The following is a 27,973-nucleotide window of genomic DNA, read 5'->3' as shown; positions in this document are numbered from 1 at the left end:
AGGTTCACCCCGAGCACATGTGACAGACATGAAAGGGTCTGGAGAAGCCGTGGAGAAAATTACGCTGGCTGTACCATCGTTCAGCTCGATGACGTACAGACCTCTACAGGCAACGGCACCCTGACTACCATTAGGTGTCAGGATGAAATCCAGACCCCACGCTGGTGCAGTGAGTGCTGGGTTCCTCCTCTCTGGCCAAGTCACGTGCTGAGAGTATGCAGGTAGATTCTAGAGGATGAAGCAATCACTGCCACTGACTGAGCCCCACACAGTAGTATACCCCGATGTTCTCAGACATGCATGCTTCCAGCACATCGGGCTGTCCAAACTACTCAGGACCATTTTCTGTCGCTGCAATGACATTTCAGAAAAACTGACCTCCCGCATCACTTTTTCAGGGTTTCTTTGAATTCAGCCCTCTGAAGCTTGATCATTTTCACGTGTTTTATTTTGTTCCTTCTGTCTTCATTGGATGGTCTCTTCATTGGATGGTCTCTTCAGCCTCCCGCTTCCTGTTTGTTTTGTTAAATTTCCTTCTCAACTTTGGTAAAAGTGCCAGAAATGTTGTCTGTGTAATAATTAGTGTGCAGTCCATAAAAGTAAAGTAAAGCAGACACATGAACCCAGTTCAAATTATTCCAAATTTCTTTTAATAAATAGAGCACATGTTTTTAGAATCATGTTCACACTAAAAAGGGTCAAAAGATCATTTTTCTTAGTAAGAACAAGGCAGGCACTTTAACCAGCTTATGGTGAACGGGGAACAACAGGAAGGAGGGCCGTGTGCGTGCACTCGTGCACACGTGTTTAAAAAACTCAGTAAACAACATATATGTTTCGATTTTTCATCACTGTAAATAATATTATCATAAAAACTAAAAGCACATCGAAACCGAAGAAAAAGAAACACCCACAACCAGAGCTCGCAGCCGGACGCCGAGAGGAACGAAAACCTGCCGCCGAGCTTTAGAGTCTCATTTACACGTCCAGTTTGGTTTCACGTCCCCACATCTTACAGCAAAAGACAGAAACAAATACGTCATCAGTTAGAAAGCAGTACAGAGGCGCGAATGTGCAGTGAGGCGAGAGGACAGAAGCAACAGTCACACTTGGAGTCTGAACACAGCTTCATCCAGACTCATTTTCTCTTTTGGATTTTAAAAAAATATCATAAATCTGGAAATGTGGCAAAGCAGCAACTGGACCGCAGATGGAAGGTTTCGGCGAGGTTTGGCTTTATTAGTAAGAAATTAAATTCACTGCTGAAACTGGACAGAACTGAGATAAAGAGCGCTGTGCGATCTCACTAATTACAGCTGCTGCAGTTTCAACAGCCGAGCACGTTTTCAGTCCTGACGCCAGAACAAAGATTCCCAACCGCAAGATTCAGAGGCGTAAACGTCTGAAGACTAAAACTGTGTGGACGCACAAAAGTCGACAAAGCCTCGGGTGCTTCAGGGTTATTTAGTAATCATGGTTGAATTTTAGGCTCATGTGCAAGTCTGAGGATCAGATAACATGAACAGGAATCAAAGTAAGAGGCACCGATTCACATCAAGCCATCTCAAGGCGCTTTAAGATAAAACCCAGACGATCAAACAATCCCCTACAAGCAAATAAACGGAGAGAAACTCATTTTTTAACAGCTGGAGGCCTCCAACAGAGCCAGGAGAAGGACTTGACCTTGGATAAAAACAAAGGACAGCAGAAGCTTTCTGTTAAAGCCCATCTTAGATTTTTCACCTCCTTGATCAGGCTTCACTCGCTTAAAACAGGCCAGAGCGACGCGTTTTACCACCAGAGAGACGCTTTTCTTTCTTTCAAAGCTGCGCTGGAGTCTTGCTGATGTTTGGAGCACCTTGGCGGCTACTTAGCAAGCTAACTGGTAACGTGCTGGTGCTGAGAGACAAATAAAAAAGCTTGCTGGTTTGGATACCAGTTAGCATGCTGGAAAGAAGGAGAAGTAACCTCGCAGACGTTAGCAGTGTTCTCGAAGGACGGTGATGAGAAACGGAAATAAACCTTCACGCTGACTTTACCTCCACTGACTGCAGCTTTCAAATAAACTTCTTTGGTTAAATAAGCGCTTAAAAAAAGGAGGTGGAAACGCTGCAAACAGAGGTCACGGTACACTTGACAAACGGAAGTTCCATCATAGCCTAATTTTACCGGTTATTTGAATTCTTTATTACAGTCATTCCGAAAGTGTGCGCCCCCTGGTGGACTCCAGAGGTACTACAGTATGTACAGTTACATATTAATATAAACGTATTTTTTTTATATAACAAGTGATTTAAAATTGCTAATATGACATGGTCAGTTAGTGATATTATTACTCATTACTCTGACCTGAATTTACTGCTCGGTGCTGAAGTTTCACACATTGGAGCCAATTTGATTTTTGTATTTTTTTTAAATATAAATTTTAAGCAAATACATCACTTGTATTTTGATTTTTGGTGAAGATTTAAGATTGGGCGTGCTCCATGTGAGTTTCCTGTCTTTAAACGGGCTGCAGCACTCTTCACTGTGGGAATGTCTGCTTCATTAAAGAGCTTTAAATCTTCCAAAGCAAACATGAAGCAGATGATTGTCTTTCATCGCAGAGGCTCTAAAGCACTGTAGTCGCGGTGACCAAATATGAAGTAAATGAACTAAAGCTGGAAGCTTAATCAAATCTATCGGGGGAGGCTTCTGCAGAGGCGTATTTCCTCTATTTTCCTTCAGACAAACAGCTATTATTTTATTCTCAAGGCTAGGCCGTCCCTCTGCATTTCAGGGATCAGAAGCCACCCAAAGTATCTCAATGCGGGACTTTCCCTGCAGCAGGATCACCTGTGGCGGACACAGATGCCTGCATGACCCTGCTGGGTGACTTGTGTTCAGTGCTATCTTATGAAAGAGACAGACCAGCATCTTTTCTAATCTATGAAAATGACACATTTTTCCATCACTGACGACGGGAAATATTCAGTAAGCGTGACCTCTGGAAACCTGCTCATGAAAGCTGGCCGCTCAGGGACCTCTGCTCAGTGAATCTGGACCTCGAGCTTCTCTACGCGAGTTTAAAATGAAAAACACCGAGATGCGGGATTAGTCAGTCTCTCAGTCAGTCTTCCATGCTGCTGGAAGCAAACACACAAACTTTGGTGCATCACAGGAAGTGAGACTCGCGGCGCCGCTGAAACGTGTAACAGCAAGCCGTGTTTGTCGTTTGCCAGGAGTGACGGACTGTAGGATACAAGGGAAGACAAGGAGAAGGGAAAACAGCGGAGGAAGGTCCCATCCCAAAAAAACAAAACAAAGAACTGGTCCCAGGAGGTTCAGCAGGACACGCAGAGTCTGACAGTGTGCACAAGTGTGTGTGTGTCCATTAGAGTTTGTCAGAACAGGGTTATGTGCACATCTTGATCCTCAGCCAGGAGGAGCTGGGACCCGGAGACGCCGCTGGTGCTTCCCCACGCCGGCTTGTCCTCCTCTTTCACTTTGAAGGCTGCAGCGTCTCCTGCAGCGACAGGCGGGAGCGCGCCGGGGGAAGGGGCACCATCACGGACTGGACCCCGCTCAGCCTCCAGGGGAGGAGGCCCAGGAAGTTGTCCCGATGGCGCGTGTCCAGAGCGAGGCTGAGCACTCTCTGAGGACTGCGAGTCTTGGGGTTCCTCATCGACTGGGAGGTAGAAGGTGGAGGTGGAAGGGGAGTGGTCACTGTGCTCCTGAGGAGACGGAGGGAAGAGAAGGAGGAGGTGAGGCAGAAGCGGTGACTATGAATGACAGATGGAGAGATGGATGGATGGAGGGCTCGGTGGGTGGATGGATGGATGAGTGTGTGATGGAGATGGAAAAGAGGAAACGCTGTCAGAGTCATTCAGGCCCGAGCTTCTCATCAAGCTGCAGCTCAGCCCCACATTATTTTTCTTCCTCTAAAGAAAACTGAAAGTCTAAACTAAAACTTTGCTGCTAAAAACTTGACGTTTCCTACATTTTCTTCAAAACAACATTAAAACTAAAACTCTGTGTCTTTGTGTGAGCACATTTCCTCGTCAGCTCCCTGGATTAAAGTAGACTAAACTCCTGAAACTGCTCTGGAAAGTATTGACATTAGACTCCTTCTGTTGGCTCAGTAAAATGTAAAGCTCGAGTCACAGAATCAGTGAAAACGTGGAGCTTACAGCCAATTTAATCTGAAACATCTGGATCAGGCTCTGTGAAACGAAAGCTGCTCGCTTGATATTAAAGATGCTCATCAGTCATCGCCATCTTCAGATCCTTATTTTAGATTAGAATCAGACCTGATTGATCAGGCTGCATATTTAGGGGCCCCATTAAATGCACAATAATCCTTATCGCTAGGCAAAAGTAGCAGACAGACGGAGCCAAATGGCAGCAAAAGCAAAGAAGCTTCCTCAGTGTTATAATAATAATATTAGTTGTTATTAGGCGGTGCTTAGACAGTAAGCTTTCAGGGAGGGTGCAATGAACACTGTAAAAGATGATGATCAGTAACAGCAGACAAACCAAGTTACTCTAGCAAACACAGCTTACAGAGGTGAAGCCAAGGACGTTCTCTTTGATGATTTAACAGCACGGGCAGCAACATTAAAGCACCGTGACCTTCTTTTGCCACTTTAATGGAGAGAGGGGGTTCTAAACACTACAGTACCCACAATCCTCCAGCTGGCTAACCTGCTCTCAATGGACAAACAGTTACACACGAGTGAAATGCTGTGAGTTTAAACAAGGCTTCATGCAGATACAAGCAACACGTACGAATGGGTGGCGCCGCAGCCGCCAGGGAGCAGGGCGGGATCAAGCAGCAGGTGCTAAGAAGCTGAGGCATCGGGGCTTGGTGATTGGACGATGAGCAGCAGCAGGCGGAGGAGGAGGAGGAGGAGGGTCGGGAAGAAGGCGGCGGTGGGGCTCATTTGGGGAAGGTTAGTACGTCACTGTCACACCTTACTCTCTGTAAGGCAAACGCACACACACACGCACGCACACACACACACACACACGGAGGAAAAACAGAAAGACAAAAAGTGTTAGCGGGATAAAAAAGAGAGACTCGGGATGAGTTAGGCTCTTTGTGGAGTCCTGCTGGGAGTCGGGAACGCTGTAAATCTGAATCAGGAGTGAAGAATGAAACAACGTGAAACCCTCAGAGATGATGGTGCAGGTGGTGCAGGATGATGTTTATGAGCGGGTGGAGCTGAAGTTTCTGCCTACACGAGAACGTGTTGGATCAATAAAAGAAAGACAGAGAGAGACGAGCTGTGATGTGAGAGGATCGACGTGTTAATCCAAGGCAGTCGATGGAGGACCAGAGAGAAAAGTCAACGTGTTACGAGGAGGACGCTGCCAAAACAACAGCGTACGAAGAAATCGTCAGCGTCGATGTTGAGGAAGCATCTCAGCCTGTGAGCTACAGTTAAAGGTCAAAGGTCAGCTGATCAACTCAATTTCAGAGTTTTTTCCAGCTGCATCAAGCTGAGGGCAGCACGACTGTGACTGGACAACATCCATCACTGTGGCACAAACCCATCCACAGGATATAAATATGTAAGGAAGACTATTAATACCTGGAAATAATCTGATAATCTAGTTTGTTAACTTTTTATCATGAGTTTAAGTTCAGTCTAATCTGGATGTGAATCATTCAGAAGGTCTGAAATGAAGCGTCAAACCCAAAAGCCTGAATAAAACCCTCAATTATTCCATGAAGTGTCTTCTTCATGAACAAAATGCATTTCGATGAAGGCAGAAAGAAAATCTGAACTTTCACTATTTAGAGCCATGAGTCACAAAGTGCAGGCTGTCACCCCCTGGTGGGCTTTAAGGGTACTGCACAAGGGTCTACATGGGTCATTTCAAATAAATTCAAATCTTATATCTTTTCATTAGCTGAAAAGAACTTAAATCAACAGAAGATCTGAATAAATCACGTAAACAGGAAGGAAATAGACTTTTATGCTTCTGTGATAATCAGAGTTCTGACTAAAGGTTTGGGTGAGATCCAGGCATGAACTGTAAACTCTCAAACTCTGAATGTTTCTGAGATTCATCCAAACGCACAAACTATCCAGCTGCACGTACTGCAGGCTCCAGATGTGGCTACAAAGACCTGCTGCTTGAGCAACAGCTGGAGTGACTGTTCAACCTGGCTGTAGCTTTAGGATGGATGAACACTACAGCGTCGACGCACAGAGAGCTCAGAGTGAGGAAGGACCACAACGCGTCTGTTGTGGTGCGCAGGGTGAAGGCTCGGTGAGGGGGAAGCTGTGGTGAATGGGTCGGGGTGCAGGGGTTGGGGGTAAAGGGCACGGGGGTCACATACGTGCTGCATTCACCGCTGCAGAATGGCGTATACCTCTGTATACAAGGACTGGACAGCCTTCTGGCCTGACGGATCTGAAAACAACAGTTTACAGCACAACTCAGTTACAGCGCGGAAGAGAGCTCCTATTCAAGCGAAGCCACACATCCACCCATCCATCCATCCACCCACATATCCATCCATCCATCCACCCACCCACCCACCCACATATCCATCCATCCATCCATCCATCCACCCACATATCCATCCATCCATCCATCCATCCACCCACCCACCCACCCACATATCCATCCATCCATCCATCCATCCACCCACATATCCATCCATCCATCCACATATCCATCCATCCATCCACCCACATATCCATCCATCCATCCACCCACCCACCCACATATCCATCCATCCATCCATCCATCCATCCACCCACATATCCATCCATCCATCCACCCACCCACATATCCATCCATCCACCCACCCACATATCCATCCATCCATCCATCCATCCACCCACATATCCATCCATCCATCCACCCACCCACATATCCATCCATCCATCCATCCACCCACATATCCATCCATCCATCCACCCACATATCCATCCATCCATCCATCCACCCACATATCCATCCATCCATCCATCCACCCACATATCCATCCATCCACCCACTCACATATCCATCCATCCATCCATCCACCCACATATCCATCCATCCATCCATCCATCCATCCATCCACCCACATATCCATCCATCCATCCACCCACATATCCATCCATCCATCCATCCACCCACCCACATATCCATCCATCCATCCATCCATCCATCCATCCACCCACATATCCATCCATCCATCCATCCATCCATCCACCCACATATCCATCCATCCATCCACCCACCCACATATCCATCCATCCATCCATCCACCCACATATCCATCCATCCATCCACCCACATATCCATCCATCCATCCATCCATCCATCCATCCACCCACATATCCATCCATCCATCCATCCATCCATCCACCCACATATCCATCCATCCATCCATCCATCCACCCACATATCCATCCATCCATCCATCCACCCACATATCCATCCATCCATCCATCCACCCACATATCCATCCATCCACCCACCCACATATCCATCCATCCATCCACCCACCCACATATCCATCCATCCATCCACCCACATATCCATCCATCCATCCATCCATCCACCCACATATCCATCCATCCATCCATCCACCCACATATCCATCCATCCAGCCATCCACCCACATATCCATCCATCCATCCATCCATCCACCCACATATCCAGCCATCCATCCATCCACCCACATATCCATCCATCCATCCACCCACATATCCATCCACCCACACATCCACCCATCCATCCACCCACATATCCATCCATCCACCCACATATCCATCCATCCCTCCACACATCCACCCACACATCCACCCACATATCCATCCATCCATCCATCCACCCACACATCCACCCATCCATCCAGCCACACATCCATCCAGCCACACATCCATCCATCCACCCATCCATCTATCCATCCACCCATCCACACATCCACCCATCCATCCATCCACCCACATATCCATCCATCCACCCATCCATCCATCCATCCACCCACACATCCATCCATCCACCCATCCACCCACACATCCATCCATCCATCCATCCATCCATCCATCCATCCACCCACACATCCATCCATCCATCCATCCATCCACACCTTACACAGACAGAAACCAGCCAACCTGCTTTTATTTCTTGTGACAAACATCTGTGTGAGGTGTGATCCAAACATTCTGAGGACAGCTCAATTAAAAGTTGCTAATCCCCCTTCAGAGTCATGGTTACTGGAAGTTTAGGGCCAGTGAAAAGAGTGAGGGGTCTTTTGGAATTTTTTCCCAGAATTCTGAGACAGAAATCCCCAAATTCCCCCATTTTTTTCAGCGGCTCTAATCCTCTTCCGTGCAGGTTCACACAGCTTCCAGCTCTGTCGCTGTTTGTGAAATCTGTGCCCGGACGTCCCGTTCTGAACACTTGCACTGTGCAATCGGCGATTTCACCATCAGTCATGGACTTCTGCTTTGGTCGGCCTGAATTTCCTCTGAGGGGGGGACCTCTGACTACAGCTGAGCCGTTTTCACTTGGAGAGTTAATAGTTTCCAAACTTAGTTATAGCTTCAGGCGAGGAGCGTTACCGGGAGAATGGTGGGTTTTTATAAGGTCTGATACACTGGAGCAGCAATCACAGATGCACAAGTACAAGAGGACATGACGGGACTTTCACAGAGAGATCTAAGATAACAGCTGTCCAGAGGTGCTTGTTGTCTAAGCTGTCTGTGGTCTTCTTCTTCCACCAGTTACAAAGGTAAAGATAACAATGTTGTTTTGCATCAGAAACCTTTAAAATGTCTGAAATCGACGTCTTTTAGAGCTTTTCCATAAACTGGTTTGTTTTTCTCTTACAAACCAGTTTGATTTCCACTGCAGCATCGCTTTAGTTTTCCAGCTGTCATCACTGGCAGAATCACCACTCCTCTTCATGTCAGTCTGGCGTCTGGGTCTCACGTGAAACAATATTTTAGGTTTTGAACAAACTGTATCTGGTTAATATTGCAAGTTAAAATCAAAACTGGCTCTCAGTCAAAAAAGCCTCATTTGCTACAAAACAAGGAGGTTTCCTTTAAATCCTTCCAGGAGTTTACCGCTGCGTTAAGTTAAAAGACTTTAGCTTCAGACTGTGATCCAGATTCGTTTCAGTAATGCAGACGAGCTTCGGTTTGAGTGTTTATAGTTTTTTGTAGTTTGGGAAGGAAACTCTTTAGGTGGGCATGTGTGTCCGTGTGTGTGTGTGTGTCCATGTGTGTGTGTGTGTGTGAGCGAGAAAGATTTAACAGAAATGCACAAAAACACATGCATCAGTCACGGTCATCATCATCTGTGAAAGTGTCACAAAATCATGAACAAGCAGGGTATTAAAATCACAAACACACAAATGACTTCACACTCAGTCTCATCCCTAATGACAGATTTACAGTTAAAATATTCCCACACTGGGTTAAACACCCAAATCATCTGAAGATTGTTTTCTTAATAAAAATCTTTGAGTTAATTAAAGAAATCTAATAAAGGTTTACCTCATTAAGCTGCTGCAGTGCTGTGTTTCTGCCACATGGTGGCACTGCTGCACTAGCTCATGCAGCCACATGTTGCTGCAGCGTGAAGTGAGCAGGAAGAAACACTTCAGAGTAATTTTAAAGATCAATGAGAAGAAGGACTGCATCTTCAATTATGGCAGCATCTTTGTACCATCTTAGTTAAACTGAATTATTCATGTTCGCACCGTTACTGAGATTCTAAAACTCCTACATCTGTCCTCTTAAATCAAACTCATCCTTTTCCATGTCACCTAAACCTCTTTTACCAATTAGCTTCACCTGAGATGATACGTACAGTGTTAGCGGAGCGCCCGGGACCGCGCTGGGCCACGATCGCGCCTGAGATGGCCTTAATCCAGCTGTGCATGTCCTCTGGACTGTCAGCCTGACAGAGAGAAACACAGGAACGTAAATGAATGCACGCTATGATTCTAAACACGTACATATGACATAATATGGTGACTTTAACTCGATTAAACAAAGTCTTCCTGTCAGTAAATCGCTCCTTCTCAGTAGTTGAGTTAGAAGAGTTGGAAAGAACAAAGACGACCAAATGTCCCATCAGTACATCCTCATCAGTATCTCATGTGGAGACAGTAAATCCTTCAGAAGATGGAGGCGTGGAACAATCATCCAAATGTTGAATCTAATTTACACTCATTTGGCTCAAAGCAGAACGGATGAGACAACGGTGCAGAAAGAGCTTCTCCTGACTGATGACCGCGTCCTCCTCATGCGTGTTACCTGTATGTAGAAGGTTCTTGAGCTGGTGACCATCTCGAACAGGTTGTCCCTCATCATGTGCTCGCTGGAGGACACAGAGGAGACGTTTTAGTGAACTTCCCCTGAATCAACCCAAACACAGAGCTGACCGGGAGGCTGACTGACCTCTGCTTGCACTCCTGCACTTTGTGGATCTCCTTCAGTGGGATGGCTCTCAGCGGCTCCCTCTCCTGAGACGACGGAGGAGAGAAAGTACATATCAAAAGCAAACTGAAACACGAAATCACGATGGGTCGGGTAATATTTAGTGTCTGCATTTGATTTCATTTAAATTTTGTGAGAAAAAAACCTCTGTTTAAATCTTTGCTCTGGTCAGTCGAGTGAACAAAACGTCAGTCGTCTCACAGCGATTGGAAACGCGACTCTAAGTCAGACGTTTAGATATCCGACACGGCTCTGCAGCGCGGCGGGTTCACTGCAATCAAAGGACGACTCACGCCACGGCTGAGCTGACGAACTTTCATATTCACACTCTGTCAAACCACAGAAGGCAGTGAGCGGCATGCTTTTACACTGATCAGAGGTCATCACCTCGGGTTACACCAACATACATACATAACATACGCAGCAAGGGTGTCAAACGTAACCGGCCCAGCGAAGACTCTAATCCGGCCCACTGCAATAAAATGTGAACGAGTGCATCAATTTTAGACTTTTAACTGTATTTTTGAATCAATAAAGACCTCCCCCATGGACACTCATGGTGCACCAAATAGTAAAATAATCGTTAAACAATTAAATGACAGAAAAGTTCCTCTTTTTCTACTATCCACTCTGCTACAGACGTTTTTGATTTTTTTACAGTGGGTTAAAAAAGGGCCGTGTGAGCAATGAGCTGCCAGAACATTTTCTGTAATTTTACACATTTATCAGGTGGAAAACTGAGATGTATTGTTGAACCTGCACTTACTTTTCATGTATTAAGACATTTCAGGTATTAAATGTTTAATTAAATGTCTTTACGCTGTCAGAAACACCACTTTCCCTGGTTTGGCCCAGTTAAGATCAAACTGGGGCGCACGTGACCACGATAGAAGATTAGTCTGACATCCCTGATGTGCAGCATCACCTGGCTTAATGAGCTGCCTATAATCAGCACTTGACGACGCTAATTAAGTAAATCACCTATAAACGGTGCTCAGTGTGTGCTATTGTTGAAGGCTGGGGTTATTTGACTGTCAGATAGTTCGCCCGTGTGTCATTCGGATCAGCATCCATGAAGACACGCGTGTGCTGATGATATGCATGATCTAAATGCTTGATCGTGTCAGTCTGTATGACTCGCAGTCAGCGGCGATAGCATGCAAACAAATGTCAGCGTGTGTCGAGGAAGGTGAACGCAAGGAAGGCGATGAGTAAACATGGACGTCAACGAGCTTCACGAGCTTTTAACGAAGAGCGGCAAATAAATGACACGTCTGACTTTACAAAAACCTCCAGTGTGGATACGTTATCCTGCATGAATATGGGAAATGCTTGTGAGACGGATCACTGAGACCAGCTTCAGCTCTCGCTTCTCCATTTCCTGAAACAAACTTTCCTTCTTCAGCTTTCAGTTGAAGAACAAACACTCTGCAGCAGCTGCACTCACTCAGGACATGATTACACATAAAAAAGGTGTGAACACTCAGCCAGACACACATATATGTACGCACACACACACACACGGGGTGTGCCCATATATGTGCACAGACAGGCCGTAGTTAGGGCTAATCTGTCCACACGTAGATCACACGAGGAGGTATTCAGCACGCATGCCTCTGCATGTGGAGACACGCAGCAAGTTTTGCAACAAGCACAGATTTTTTTCACTCTCTTCTTCTTCAGTGTCTGTTTGGGAGCAACCTGATGCGTCTTTGTGCACTGATGTCACCGTGTTTGAGCTCTTCACCGTTTCCTCACCATGTCAGTTTTGTAGTAGTTGAGAGAATTTTCATCCAGGACGAAGTACCGCCTCTTCCAGTTCTTCATCTGAGAGGAGGAAGCAAAGCATGTTTCAAAGTTTCTGTTTAGCTGCTTCCTGTTTTATTTTGAAATACAGTTAGGTTAGTTCTACGCCTGCCACTTCCTTCTGTTTTCTACCATTTTTGTGCCGCACCTGTACATACGGTGTATTTATAAGGCCACCAGACTGTATTCTTACTGTGCCTGTGGTTATTGTTCATTTTTGGAAAGAAATATTTTCTGTTAAAAAACATTATTTTAATATGGCAGGTAACTGCAGTGAAAGGTTTACTTTGTTATTACTAAGTTATTTTCAAAGATCTGCATTTTTCTCTTCTGAACATCGATTGTTGCTCATTAATAACACAAAAGTATTTTTATCTGATTACTGTGTGAGATTTTATCCAACCAAACGTGATGGTTCATTATGACGACACTGAGTGTGTGTGTGTGTGTGTGCGCTCCCACCACAGCTCCTTGTTTGACGCAGTATCCCGCTTTGATGATGGCCTGATCCTGTGCTCCTCTGGACAGGAAGTAGGGCATTTGATTCTGAGCCCGCTTTACGCCTCCACGATCAGCTCCATTGTGCCCCTCTCCCTGCTCCTTAAATATACACACACACACAAACACACACGCACACACACACACACACACACACACGAACATTAGACTTCATTTGGATTCATTTTAACTGCTTATAATCAGAATGATGAAATAAACTTTATAAACTTTAATGCAGGACGGGATTAGTCTTAAAGTTTCAACTGATTTCTAAAGTCGTCCTCTGCTGAAGCGTTTGTGGACTTTTTACTTCCACGCTGAGCCGTGTCCAGTCAGCACGTCCACACTTCATTTCTCCAATTCAAACTGCTCTGAACACTCAGTTTCACACATTTTTTTTTTTTACTTCTGACACCCGGTGATGTCATCGAGAGGGGATACCCCTAACACAAAACACCGGCCACCTGCCAGCCTATTGATCCAATCTTGTGTTTTGAGGGGCAGCCAATCAGAAGAAAGCAGAAAGACTTTAAGAGGGAGGAGCTAAACGTGTTGTTTTCACACAGAAGATGAACTGAGGGGCAGCATGAAAGCCCGGTGTAAGACAAATAAGGATTATTATGAACTCTGAATCATCCAAAGCTACTCTAAGAGAGTCCAAGAATAAAAATAAGACGACAGTCAGCGATGATATTTTTAATCCATGCATTCTTCCTGTTCTTGTCATTGTTTTCAATGATATATTACCCATAATGCAACTCCTCTGACTGGAGTCTCTAGTCTCAATCATAAACAAACGATGGATTACAAAGATTTTGCAGTTTTACTTCCTAAAACCGGCGTAACAATCACAGATGTGCAAAACTGTCAGAGGTCCCCTTTAACAAATAAAAGCAAACTTCAGCTATCAGCAGCTAAATGTCGATGCGCGTTCCCCTCGATATTTTTAAAACCTCCGACTCATAATTAAACCAGCCTTAACTCGCCTGTGTTCCTGCGAGCTGACTCATATTTGCAGCTGCATACCAGCACAGGCAGGACCGGACCTGCCGAGCTGCTCCTGCCGCTCGCAGCTGTGAGCGTTACCTGAGTGGCCGTGATGATGGGGACTCCTCCGATGATCTCAGTTTTGTAGGAGACCTGTTTCATGGTTCCAAGCAGCTCCTGGGGAGTCTCTGCGTGGGTGTTGTGGCCCTCGCCAGGCTTTGGCACCTGAAAACAGAGCAGGAGTCTTTCAAAAAGGCTCCACATCTCACTATTTTTAAGAGCTTGGGCTTTATTTCACCTTTTTTCTTAACTCTCTGAATGTTATTTATCATAGGAATTCACATTACGTTAGCAATGCTAATTAAATAGAGATAAAAGCTATTAGGATCAGTTATTGGCTTTGGTCTTAAAGAGTGACGATGGTTATCTTCACACCTTGAACTGGAGCAGAGGTCTAAGTCTGACAGGAAGCTCATTCTGCAACCAGCATGTTACATATGTACCGTTCCTTTAAAGCAGAGGTGCTCACAGCTTAAAATAACAAGCAGACACCAGAAATTAACTTTAAAATCAGTGCTGTTTTAGACTCCTTCCTGGACTCTGATAGATGGAAAAGGAATAAACGATAAAAGGATGGGTGGTGTGAATCTGCCACTCCCAGCTAATCATTGTTCAGTAAGCAGTGTTACTGCTGTGATGGCATTACTTTAACATAGACTGCAAATTCCCACTATGCTCCCTCCACCCCTGTGATTTAATAACCTCGACTTTGTAGTTTAGCAGCCAATACTGTAACACCCTGCGTGTTAAGGCACTAAAGCCTCACAGGAAACATGACATTACACGTACAGGTGGTCTAAACTGTATGAGGACTGACCTGGTGACTAGTTATAGTGCTGGTGAAAACCACACTGTGGTGTAGTTTTGGCAGCAAGTGCGCCTTTCTGCTTAGCAGCCGGCTAATGGAGTAATCTAATGCAGGTGGCCTGCTGGGTTTTAGAGTGTACGACTGTCAGTTTTTACCACCAACACTCGAAAGTCAAAATCAGGAGCAAAGTGATTTCAGTGGTTTTTAACATCTCCTGTGCTGACGTGGATGTACTCCGGAGGATACCCCAAGGACCTTAGCGCTGGTATAAATGGTACAGAGCTGTGGCGACGTCACTGTTTGCACATAACCCAACCAATGCTGCGAGACCTTTAGTTAGGCTAATGCACTTGCTGTTGTCGCCCTTGCAAAGGATGGTGCACACAAAAAGGAAAATGGCATCGGCTGACACAAGCGACGTCTCGGTGTCATTTCAGCTGGCCGTGCATCTCTACAGGACCCTTCATTTGCAACCCAACAGATTTTTGCCCGCTTGCTCAACTCAGCAGCGGCCAGCGCAGCACGCACGAGTTCGGAGATTCCTTGATTATAGAGAGGCAGAGAGTTTGAAAAGATGAAAGTGTGCACAGAAAACCTGTCAGCTGACTGCAGACCACAGCAGCTGCAGGTGGCTTTAATGCTGTTGTGTCTTTACACGCTGCTACGCCTGCACTGATCTTTATCACAGTGGCCTGATGTGTAACTTTCCATTTGCTGCAGCCCGAGGCTGAAGACAGAGCGACACACAACAAGAGGACAAACAGGGTCAACGATGGATCTGTGTGTGTGTGTGTGTGAGGCTCACAGTAATCTTGATGGCATTGTTGAGAACACTGATCCATTCTACCAAATCCTGCTGGTCGTTGGCCTGTAGGTAAAACTTCCTCATTCCTGCATTTATAACTGTGAACGAATGAGAGGGAGAGAGAGGAATGTGTAAGGCTCGAAAGCACAAGAGGAAGAAGAGAAACGAGCTCCATGGGTATCTAAAAATATCAGCTTATTTCTGTTTCAGAGCCAGAGGATGTGTGTGTGTGTGTGTGTGTGTGTGTGTGTGTGTGTGTGTGTGTGTGTGTGTGTGTGTGTGCCATTATCCCATCCAGATGCAAATACACACACAGAGGTCAGGTCTTTGTCATTGTACAGTTTCCTCCTATTGAGTGACAAAGGCCTACTGTTTGACAGCAGAGGAACAACAAGTAGCAAGGGACAAAAGAGAGGAAATAAACCGCACAGATGAGGAAAAGAGGGAGGAAGGGAGTGAGAAAGAAAAGAGGTAGGGCAGAACGACGAGGAAGGAAGGAAACAAGGAAGGATTGAGGACAAAGGAGACTGGGAAGGAAGTGAGGAAGGAGTGGGGTCTGAGGGCTCTGTGCAGGCCGGTTGTGTTCTCGTACACAGCTGTTTGCACACAGGTACATTGTGATGTTGAAACAGGAAAGGGACAATCTGCTGCCACAAAGTTACAAGCATGCTATTGTTTAAAACGTCAGCGTGTCGGAGCACCGATAGTTCCTCTCACTGGAAACAAAGCCACACACAAACAGGTCAAAAGCAAAGGAAAGAGAAATGTATGTGGCTATGGTCACTACGCAGGTAAAGAGCAAGGAGGCAGAGAGACGCAGTGCAGGGTGAGAGGGAATAAAGATGAACTTACCAAAGCAGAACTCTGCCTTTGGTCTTTGTTTGGTGGCATCATTGACCTTAGCGAGAGAGAAGAGTAAAGGGTGAATGTGTCAGCACAACCCACCAAAAACATGAACCCACACATCTGTGATAATTCTATGCTGCTTATGGCAGAGTGCAGGACGGATAAATCCTGGCACCGCTGTCATTTAGCTGATGTAAGGTGGACTTGTGGCTGGGACAAGACAAATGTGGCCTACAGAAAACCACACATTTGGGAAAAACTCAGGAAAACGACATATCATACTATAAAGATGCTACACTCACAGCAGTGGTCTGAATCTTATCTATCAGGCTCCAGTTTGTTCATGTAAATGGAGAGTTCACACGCTGAGGTTAATTATGGAGTTCCACAGGGTTCAGTGCTAGGACCAGTTCTGTTTACATGCTTCCCTTCAGCAGTATTATTACAAGGCACAGCATACATTTACACTTCTATGCAGCTTATGCCCATCTTAGAATAAGGTTTAACTTCCTGCTTCAAAATCCATATAATAATGTGGTATCTAAACAGATGCTAACTCTGGATGGCATTACCTCGGCCTCCAGTAACACTGTGAGGAATCTCGGCGTTGTCCTTCAATGCACATATTAAAAAAAACTGTAGGCTTGCTTTCTTGCATTTGTGCAATATCTCTAAAATTAGAAAAGTCCAATTTATTATTAATCGCTGGCTCTCTTCCACAGTGTATCGTCTGTCCTGTCTCCCTCACCTCACCCCCAACTGGTCGTGGCAGATGGCCGCCCCTCCCTGAGCCCTGTTCCTCTGGGGGTGTATTCCTGTTCTGAAGCATCTATTTACTGTGTGATTTTCAAATGAATTTCTGAATTTATTTGGTTGTTGTGATATAACATTTAATTTTTTTGAGTTTAAAATCCGGCTGAAGCCACAGGAATTCGACAGACTTTAAGATAGAATCATGAAAAGGAAGAGGCGATAATCCAGCAGATGTTCTGTTCAATCTACAGCTGGTAACAAGAGAAATCACACGCCAAAATAACAACGGATTTTACAGATTTAAGCACGTTTGTATGCACAGAGAGTGCAGGTGAAACGGTGTGTGTGGAAGAGTGAGGACTAACCTTGGAGATGTAGGAAAGATTGAGAGAGCCCACATTTCCTGCACCTTTGGGCAGATTCTGAAGAGAAAAAGCACAAATGTACACAAATGTATAAGCATCAGCCATTCGTGATATCGAGAAGAAGTAGAACTAACAGAAGTAAACAAGGTAGTAGCACTAGCATCACTGCTGCCTGCTATGATGGAAATCAACAACAGTATTTCATACCTTTTATTTACAGATTTCACAACATGATAGTTAAAAACATTCATTATTCTTTTTCTTAAATTTATGTTCTTAAGAAGAGTGCAAACACGTTTGCTTTTTCCCCTTTCAGTAATGTTCAGTAAAAATGACAAAATAATGTAAAAGACGATGATGTGGAGTCATAAGAGAGCTTAACTTCATCCAAAGAGTCAGATATGAATAAAAAATAGTCAGAACCTGTTTCAGTCTTCTCTGATCTCACAACACTTGTTATAAACATCTATGTGGGAAGATCATCTGGAAAATAAAAGAATTTAGAAATTCCCCAACAGTAGGAAATCTCAGCGCTATCGCTAACCTGTTTCTGTTCTGGTTCCCGTTTGTCTGCTTGGTTTCATGCAGAGGTGAGACTACTCAATCAGATTTCAGATTTGAACAGTGAAGCCAAGGAGGAAGTGCCCTAATCCTGCATTCTTTCTAAAGTAACCGTTGCTTAACAAAACCCTTTAATGAAGTATAAGGTGCAGAAAAGCCAAAGTGTAATGTCCTCATATGAGGAGAGAGGGTCTCAGGGGGCTGTACGGCTCCAGCGCCTTTGAAGAACTGTTAAAACTGCTTAAGCACATCAGTGGTGTGATTCACGTGTCTGACATGTCCCTTCATCACAATGAGCTCGCACACAGAGGAGTTAATTTTGACTCACTCCCACACACACCGTCCTGCTGCACAGCAGAGTGTGAAAGTGAATTAAAATGTATTCCCCGGTGCAACAGCTCCTACTTCCTCCTGTTGCAAAAAAGCAGTGGGCTTCAGAGTCACGGGCAGAGACATCTGCAGCATCTTTTCAGGTAGTAGAAAAATGCAGAACAATACGAGAGCCGAGCTTCACGGTGTCAGTACACGACAATAGAAAAATGTTGCTGTAGCATAAAGACTTTGATGCTTCATGCAGCTGATTCTTAAGATGCATCTAAAATATGAGCTGTGCAACAATGTGATGGATTACATCCCTGAAGCGATTCAAGTCCCCGCATGATGATTTTCACGAGCTGTTTATTGCCACTTGGAGGTAAGAAAACCAAAGTCAATACCTGTAATGGCTTCTGAACTTCAAAATAAAAGGCCTACATTTATGTTCTTACTAAAGACACACCCCAAGACATCATGACCCAGATCTCAGATGAAAACACCTATAAAAACAGTTTCTTTTCAGATGATAAAGATGTTTTCAGCTCATAAACAGCCTTACCTGGGGGTTATCCATGTACCACAGCAGGCTGCCCTGCTCAGTGTCCAGGATGAAGTAACGGCGCAAGAACCTGCCGCTGTTCTCATTCTCCTCGATGTCCAGGAAGCCGCAGATGCGATTCTGTCGGTCCACGTAAGGCATCGCAACCCCGACCAGCTCAGCCCGCTCTGGGGCATCACAGGAACTCTGCACAGACATTTAGACACAAGTGTCAAGGCAGGTTTAAGGTGCTAGGTTTGGAATTTTAAAGATGCAGTGACGTCACATTTTTGTACTTCAGGTTTTTATTTGCGTTACGGCTGATCTATGACTAGTGAACAATGCACATTTCTTTACACTGCTGACTCAGTACAGACATACGGGTGGTTGGCAGCTTGGGTGTTTTTCTGTTTTTACCAAGTCTGTTGCCTTTGTGTTTTATCTTATTGGTAAACTTGTATCCCAAAGACATGTAGAGAAAGTGAAACAAGTGAAAGTTTGTGTTCCATTTTTCCAGTAAGGATGGGAAGACTGGTTTGCCTGCCAGATCTGGTTTTTCGTGACGTCCAGCTTGCACTGGGCCAGTTTGCAGCTGATTAGGTCAGAACTGACAGGAATGAGAATTAGCAAGTCTGACGTCAGGGAGTGCCCACTCTGTAGTGGGAAGGAGTTGCTGCTTTAGGTGGAGGAGTTCAAGTATCTTGGGTTCCTGTTTGTGAGTGGGTGCTGCAGAGCTCAGTCGTTCAGCAGGAACTCATGGAGAGCTGCAACTCCTCCACAATAAAAGGAGCCAATTAAGTTGGTTTGGCCTGGTTCTGGAGGAGGTTTCTTCCTTCTAAAGGGGAGTTTTTTCTTTCTACTTTTGCCAAGTGCTTGCACATTTGGGGCTTTCTCATTTTTTCTTCTTCTTTGTATTACTGTATCGTCTTTACCTTTCCACATAAATTGCTCTCTCTGTGCACTCTCCGTCCCCAAAGTTTTTTAATGTTTCTGAAGGGTCACTGTTCCAGTGGCAGTGGACTTCACTGGACTGCATGTTTCACCTGCTTTTAACTGTAACCTCAAAGTTTAATTTTAAATAAAAAACAATTACAGCAATTTACTGCCGGCTGCTAAGATTCATGTCTTTCAAAAGCCTCAGTCCCCTCTGAGTTTCTACTGGCAGGTAAGTCGCTGAAACGCCTACAGCCTGCAGCCTTTTCATAGCTAATGAAGCCCAGCATGAAGTTTTCCAGATAAGGAAGATAATACCAATCCAACCTTCACTTTCAGAATCTACTTTTTCTTCAACAGTTTCCTTCATGCATAGTGCATACCACTGTCATCAAGTAGGGAAAACGTGAACGATCATTCCTGTGCAGAATCCTTTGTGCACCGGATTCCTTTCATACATAAATGACAGTTTTCTTCACATCAAATACACAACGTGTCATTGAAACATGCAGATGTAAAGTGTGGTTTGTCACACTAAAAACTTTCAGGCACGCACACACACACACGCACCCTTGTCTTTCCATTACTTCAGAGGACATTCGATTGATTTACATTCAACAGACTTAACCTTAACTATACTAATCCTAATCCAACCCTTACCCTAACGCTGCCAGGACTTCAGGATGAAAATTAATGATTTACATTACAGGGACTTGTCTTTTGTTTCCATAGAGGCTATACAAACAGATTCATGCTGTGACAATATGAGTAATACACACACACACACACACACACACACCCTAAAAGACTATTGTTTTCCATTTCCAGCTCTGTGATTTACTCTCACACTGCAATGCCAGAATCAACATGTCTGCTGAAATCAATCATACAGACATTTATTTTGTGTCTTCACCCCAGAGCGGCTTCAAACCTCCCCATGTATCAACATTTTCAATGACTGGTTTAAGTTGCCTTGAATGTCTGGTCCAAACTGAGCTTCAACTTTGCTCCAGCTATCAGAAGTAACGAGATTTTTGCATTTCACGTTTCTCATGTCATGTCCAGCTTTGCTCAATTTTCCTTTAAAGCAGGAGGAAAAGCCAAACGTGTTCCCTTTCTTTCCAATTGTTGCCTGAGCATTTTGGCCAACAAAGAGTTTTAACACCCAGATTCAAGTTCAGATACCTGCAAAATTCTAGTTTAGCTACTCCCACGGGTGTTACAATAAATACATATTATAAACATATTCTTACATTCACAAGAAAAGGGAATATACAACATTAAGCCAAGTTACAATTACAATTAAATTATCTAATTAGTTTCCATCTGAAGATGATATATCTGACTTAAGTATTTCTAAAAAAAACACTAAATATGCAGTTCTGCTTTAACTTTGGACGTAAACAAAGATGAAAACTAACCTGCAACACTTGAAAGGTTAGTGATGCCTGGTGACCTACAGAGCTATGGTTAGGCTAATATTCACATGTTAGCATCTAAAAAGCAGATAACAAAGATGGACGTTGAGAAAATAAATGTTAACGACCCACAAAAAACATCCAGTGGTATAGAAGTCTCTAAACATAGTCCAACTGCTAACTTAATTTAGTACTTGAGTAAACATTTTCCTGAAGCGTTTAAGGCTTCAATCGCTACAACAACAATACAACAATGATGTTCGTTTTGTCATTTCTGCAGACTTTTCTTAGGACTTAAACAGGCAATAAGGCCGGGCATGCTTCAGGGGACCGACCCCCAGATGGTGTCCAAGGAACAATGGTGTGACTTGAGACAGATGTAGGTGAGCCTTGAATTTTTTGACAGCCATATATCACATGCTGTATTCTGCATAATATACTGTACTGTATCAGTACTTTATACACGGTCACTTCCCCTAAAATACTGCTTTAAAAAATGTGTGTCAAAGGAAAACCACAGCCCATTCCCATTATTGCACAATGGTGGGAATTATTAGAACATAACACATCAAAGGCCCTGATTGACAATAAAAGGGAAATAGATCATTTTCTTAAATGGAAAACTGCAATTTGCCAGTGCAGCTAACAAAGCGACTGACTAAGAAGTAGGGGGAAAGCTAAAGCTACTGGAAGCTGGAGTGGGGATGTCAGTCATTTTCAGAGTGTGTTATCTGGGTAATGCTAACATAGCGCCGAACAAACTAAACAGCCACTCTGAAAACAAACATTCCCTCTGAGACAAACTTGGTCTAGTCAAATCTGAAGCAGACGCTGCAGGACTGGTCTACTGAGCTGTGTGTCTGATAAGACGTCGGAGGCAACCTTTATGCTAATGCGTTGGCATAAAAGAGCCGTGCACGGTCAAGAAACCACAAAAGACAATCAAAAGAACAACTGATGGCACGCTAGATGACTCTGATGTTATTTTGAGCAGATATGAAAACAGGTGTGGCTTCAAATTAGGGCAGACAGTTTGCTGTGGCTTGTGCACAAAAAGCCTGAAAACCACTGCTTCAGGGTGTGACTACCCTGTCGCTGACGAGTCACCGCTGTAAGAGCGTGCAATTTCCTCAGTGTCTCAGGCACACCCACCCATCATGGGATGAGTAAAATTTGGTCCGTAAAAGCAGACTTTAAGCCAAAAAAACAGCAGAAGCAGGTTAGAAGTTTCACAGGGAGGCGGCTCGCTGTCACAGAGCTCAACTTTGTGGTTTTCATTTTCAATTTCAAAGTGAAAAAATTCCTGTTGGAACAGTTCAGAGCATCGCCGAAGGATGAATATATCTTACACCTGATTTCATGCCTTTAGATTTCTTTAAATTTCTTTAAATTTGGTGAAAATGCCCAAACAATGACAAACTTGTATGAATATTAGTTTAATGTACACGGTTGACAGTGAGGTGATGCTACAGTTTTAAGGGGGAATAGAGATCTTACAGTTTTAAGATCTCTATTGACTTAGAGATCAATAGAAAACATGAAGCCATGAGAGTTTTAGAATAGCATAAAAATCAGAAAAAGAAGTAAAAATTTGCTTTTTTTCCACTTTAACCTTTTGTTTGATTAAAGGAAAATAACATAACACGGGAGATGCTCAAACACAGAAAGCTAACAAAGGCACGGGAATGCAAATTTAGAACACAATAAGTGTGAATGAATGTTAGCAACGCAAGACCGTCCATTCATTTTCTTCCACCTACCCCGGTCTGAGTTGTACAGCAGATAAGTGGCAGACACTCATAAAGTTCTCTTTCTAAAAAGTCTCTAAGAGCTTCATACTGTTGCCTTTCCTTCCTCAGCTAACTGGGGAAGTATTGGTGTCACCAGTTATGGCTGTTTGGATGACGCCAACATAGAAGTGCTAAAAAACACAAACGCAGTTCCTCGAATTTTCACTTTGAATTACTCGAGCAAAAAAAGATTTGGGTTATTTTTGGAAATGTGCAAATATTCAGCACACGAGTAGAGAAGGAGTAAAACAAACTGGGATCAAGTAAAAGAAACGGCTCTGTGCAAAAGTCTCGAGACACCCCTCATGCTTCTTACAATGTCTTCAGCCATCTGTGAAACACAGTGAAGGCTCTGTAACAGTTTGACGGCAGCTTTGTCAAAACTGATGGAATTATGTAATCCCATTACTGGAACTGAAGAGCTCTGAATGTTCCTGGAGAAACCTGGAGAGCTATTCCTGATGACTACTTAAAGAAGGGACAAGAAAGCCGCCTCAGAGAGTTCAGACTGTGTTAAATAATAAAAGAGGTCATACCACATGTTGACTTTCATTTGTCATTCATTCATGCAAGCTCTCAAATTCAACAATGGCAGATGCAAAGCTTCAAAACCATAATCCACAGACCAGTAAGTGATGTCACGTGGCTATTTTAAGTCCACGGTTTTTCCGGCTCAGCAGCTCCTCAGTGATTGAAATCTTAAACACCAAAAAACCCAGTGACACTCAGGTAACTCCCCCTTTGTTCGTTAAATTAGCACAAATTACAGAGAATTTATTGTTCTGTGTTAAATCTGTGTTGTACTCTGAATCCCTACACTGTAAATAGAAATATAAGTAGATGATGCATTTCCATCGAATTATTCCACTGTCCAAACTACTAGAAGAGAATGGATCAACTTGAAGGCAGCAATTCTACCACCAACTAGTGTTTTGGTGCCAACACAGCTTTTCCTTTCTTATTATTTTCCATATTTATAACTACATAGTAAGTATTGGGCGATCGTGGCTCAAGAGTTGTCAGTTCATCTTGTGATCGGAAGGCTGCCGGTTCGAGCCCCTGCTCGGACAGTCTCGGTTGTTGTGTCCTTGGGCAAGACACTTCACCTACCGCCTACTGGTGATGGCCAGAGGGGCCGATGGCGCGATATGGCAGCCTCGCTTCTGTCAGTCTGCCCCAGGGCAGCTGTGGCTACAACTGTAGCTGCCTCCACCAGTGTGTGAATGTGAGAGAAAAGCGCTATATAAATGCAATCCATTATTATTATTATTATTATTATTATTATCTTATAGGTTATTATTATAGGTTATCTTATCTTATCTTATTATTATTGGAGCTATTTGCTTAACAGTATTCACATTTATAAGGTCTACAACTGAAAATTATTAAGCCCCTAATGATGATTGTCGTAAAAAAGAGTGTGCAACACCCTCGGCCTCAGCTAGCTGTCTATGTTTACCCTTGTGACAAAGTAATTAGCTCGCTCTGAATTAGCAGGTAGATTTGTTAGCTAAGCGTTTCTTATTAATTAATAAAATATTGATATTTGGTGTCCCTGTATTGATACTATAGCTGTGTTATATATGACAGGAAGAGCAAACAGTACATGGAAATTACTGATGGGGGTTAAACAACAGCTTTAAAATCCTGACCCAAGATTTTTTTTTAAATACCCCACAATGATATTTTTCACTTTCAGTTTTACGACGTGCAGAAGGCTTTCTGTTGAGATTACAAGGTTGATGTGTTGTTACTGTAAACTTGTTAAGAAGTTACATTCAACTGCTACTTCAAGTTCTCAGGGGAAAACACGGCTATTCTTTTGTTCTCACATCTGACTCATGATGTCACAGTACATACTGCTGCACAATAATGCTCATATTTACTTGAAATATGACTCTGAGGCAACCTGATGACCCCTAACTTTGACTTTAAAACTGCTGTGCTTATACAGGACTATAAGTTTTGATTAAGCAACAGAATAGAATAGAATGAATGTTTTTGTCATCGTACAGGTGTACAATGAACATCTGCCCGAGTGATGCATTCAAATACGGCACATCAAATAAAAACTTTATATAGACCCTACAAAGACTTCCTTTATGAAACAAATAAAATACATGTATAAATAAAATAATGTAATAATTTAAAGTAAAGGGGAAATAAAAAGTATAAATTAAAATACACACAATACACACAAAGGAAGGACAAGAAGTACACTCGATTGGACACTCTTAGTGATATTCCACAGAAAGCTCTGAGTCTAAATACTCGTTTCACGACCTGAACAATTATTCAAAACAAAAAATTATTCACTTCTTCTCTTGTAAGAACATTTGCATGAAGCCACAGGGCAGCACGTGAGCCTAAAAATACCTCCTAATCTTTTTAACACTAATTTTCTACATTGTATTTATTTCAGATCAGGTATTCTGATTTCCTCTGGGCCTTCAATATATAATGACTTGTTTATCAAAAAAGATGGAAAACAGCCAAAATAAGCTGAAATCAAACAAAAAGAAAACAAATAGTAAAACAAAAAACTAAAGTAAATTAAACATTAATAAAGTTAAAGACAGAAAAAGGAAAAATAAAACATAAAGGACAAAAAAAAATCTGAAAACACAATGTAAGAGCTGAATAACATAAGTAGCACAAATATTAAAAATCAAGTACACTAATAGTACAATATATAAGTACACTAAATATAAGTACTGTGTTCTTGGTCCCTGTGCCACCCCATGAGAATCCTACAATCGCTCCTGGTAATATATTAATTTTTTACAGTCAAAAGCTGAATAAACCCTGATTTTACAGCTCTTTCACCTCATGAATCAGATCAACCTGATCATTTAAGGTGTAATTACACTGCTGTAAATCCGCTGCTTTTCATTTTCTGTACCTGGCCGTGTTTGGTATAATATTCACGGTGGTAAATATGCCTATTAAACTGTCACCAGTGCTCAATTCCTCCCCGTGGAGCTCAAACTGTAGTCACAGGCCTAAAAACATCGACCCATTTCCTCTCCCGCCTACATTAACCGTCTCTCCGACAGCCTGTGGCCCTGAACCAGGCCGCTGCTGCCCGGGTAAACCATCCCTACAAACACGGTCTGACCGTCTGGAGGCAGGAAAAGCGACGGATTTCGGGTTTACTTACACAGTCCGGCTCAGTCCGAGTCCAGTGTGGCAGCTGTCCGGCACCAGCGTCAAGTTAAACCACAATAAACCCACACGGCTTCCGCTTACAGCCTTTAAAAATAAAAGCTTCTGCTGACGACCGCGTTACGTCCGTCTGGACTTCAAAATAAAGTAAATAAAGTAAACGTTTTCTTTGATTTTCTTTCTTTTGTCTGAGAATAGTTTTGCTCTCTTTTTAAATTGAGCCTTTCCTACTCGATTGTATGGGATTACATTCAGTTTTATTATCTAAACTTAAAATTATTATTATTATTATTTTTTAATACTGATGAGATATTTTATTTTGTAATTCTGTTTTATTGCCTTTTTATTTATTTATTTTGTTACTGTTTTCTTCACTGTTTTAGCTCCTGTAACACAGACATCTGATGTAATCTTACCTCATCGAAAACCTTTGATGAGCTTAATGCACAAAGTTTAAATGAAACAATTTTTCTAATTTATGGGGGGAAATGTATTTTATTTAAAGGGTGCTAACGGGGAGACTATTTCATCTTTTCCTAGTTTACAGTGATTATGGGGGAAAAACTGCTCAAACACTGAGTAGAATGTTTTGCCAAATGTCAAATTTCTGCTGTAAAGAAGAAAAACCTTAAACTATGTCATATTTTATTCACATTTCTTTTTGAAATAGCAATACAATCCAAGACAGACAAGTGAATGAATCAACATAGGTCTACACTTCTTTCTTTATTACAAATTTCACATATTGTTTCCAGTGCTTATAATTCATAGAAACATATAAATGTAGTCCGAATTTTGTCTGAATGGTCACATTTCTGCTTTTATTTTGAAGGAAGAATAGATGTGACACATTCCTACTGTTGGCAGCTTGATCCTGATGCAGATTTCCAGCCAATCAACTGAGATGAAGTTTTTTTCCCCTCCTCGTCTCTCGCTCTCTTTGCAAAGGATTATGGTAGATGCACAGAAACAATAACAGAGCTGTAAGCACGGAGGCCTGTGCAGCAGGATGTCAGCAGGTCAGCTGAAGGACAGCGAGCACAGAGTCTGCGACGTGCTTAAGAGGGGCTCTTCAGCAGGACGTATTCATCCAGATCTATGTGCACAGGGAAACGTTTCAAGCTGTGATATTACAATTCTGAGGCCTGGAACTAATGACTGTTTGCTTTAATGTTTTATGTTACTGCAAACATCCAAAGTAAATGCATACCCCACATGATCTGGTATACCATTTCATACACAACCAGGGGACTTCCCAGAGCCCGCGACTGGCCTTAAGTGTGTGTGTGGGTGTTGTTTCATTTGTTTCCTCGTGTGGATAGTCTCTTTGTGAGGACGATGAGGAGGAGGAAGAAAACAAAACCAACACACACACACAGGACGGAGCCGAGTAAACAGGTGGGCGAACAAACGTGCAAACACACACAGGCAGGCGGTGTTTACAGTCACCTCTCTCAGACCTGATTGTCTTCATTTGTCTAAACTAAAGGCTGCGAGCACTTCTAATAAAAACCCTCCCTTCTACACAACATCTTCTTATCAGTCTGGTTTTCGTCTTTTACACTTCATGCACTTGATTAATCAATCAATCAGTTTTGCACCTTGCTGGTTTGGAGGATTCGTGTTAACAGAATGACAGAACATCTCACCAAATTCACCCAAGACCAGAACGTGAAGCGCTCAGAGAGACTGCAACAAACTGAGAGAGCTACAGCTCAGACTACAAGCCCAAGATAGCATGTTAAAGGTTCATGTTCATGCCAGTACAGTTAAAAAAAAGGAAATGAACATAACATGTTTGGAAGGGCTGCCAGGAGAAAACATCTGCTGTCTAAAAAGAACAGACATCACCTATAAGCACAGTGGAGTAGGTACGATGATTTGGG

At 43.2% G+C, this 27,973-nt stretch overlaps 1 protein-coding gene across 5 annotated transcripts; it reads right to left on the bottom strand.

Moving 5' to 3' along the window:
- Positions 1 to 627: 627 nt before the first annotated feature.
- Positions 628 to 26,166, bottom strand: LOC146381016 (pleckstrin homology domain-containing family A member 1-like). 5 transcript variants are annotated; one of them, XM_084936988.1, is made up of 13 exons: positions 26,083 to 26,166; positions 18,803 to 18,988; positions 17,368 to 17,424; positions 16,256 to 16,301; positions 15,404 to 15,501; positions 13,830 to 13,955; positions 12,708 to 12,845; positions 12,198 to 12,266; positions 10,401 to 10,465; positions 10,257 to 10,320; positions 9,808 to 9,897; positions 6,329 to 6,402; positions 628 to 3,713 (listed from the first exon to the last, which is right to left on the bottom strand). In XM_084936988.1, exons 2-13 carry the CDS (start codon positions 18,941 to 18,943, stop codon positions 3,482 to 3,484), a joined length of 1,200 nt encoding a protein of 399 aa, XP_084793114.1. In that variant the 5' UTR covers positions 18,944 to 18,988; positions 26,083 to 26,166; the 3' UTR covers positions 628 to 3,481. The 5 variants fall into 5 exon arrangements, 3 of the variants coding, with proteins under 3 accessions (XP_084793114.1, XP_084793112.1, XP_084793113.1); XR_014800984.1 differs by having other exon boundaries at positions 3,607 to 3,713; positions 4,768 to 6,402; XR_014800985.1 differs by lacking the exon at positions 6,329 to 6,402 and adding an exon at positions 4,768 to 4,960 and having other exon boundaries at positions 3,607 to 3,713.
- Positions 26,167 to 27,973: the final 1,807 nt, after the last annotated feature.

Source organism: Perissodus microlepis, chromosome 8 (assembly GCF_051167445.1).
Source record: "Perissodus microlepis isolate ML-2025 ecotype Zambia chromosome 8, ASM5116744v1, whole genome shotgun sequence".
Taxonomy (NCBI): Eukaryota; Metazoa; Chordata; class Actinopteri; order Cichliformes; family Cichlidae; genus Perissodus; species Perissodus microlepis.
The sequence above is the reverse complement of the archived record's forward strand: the minus strand, read 5'-3'. Positions and strand labels throughout refer to the sequence as shown.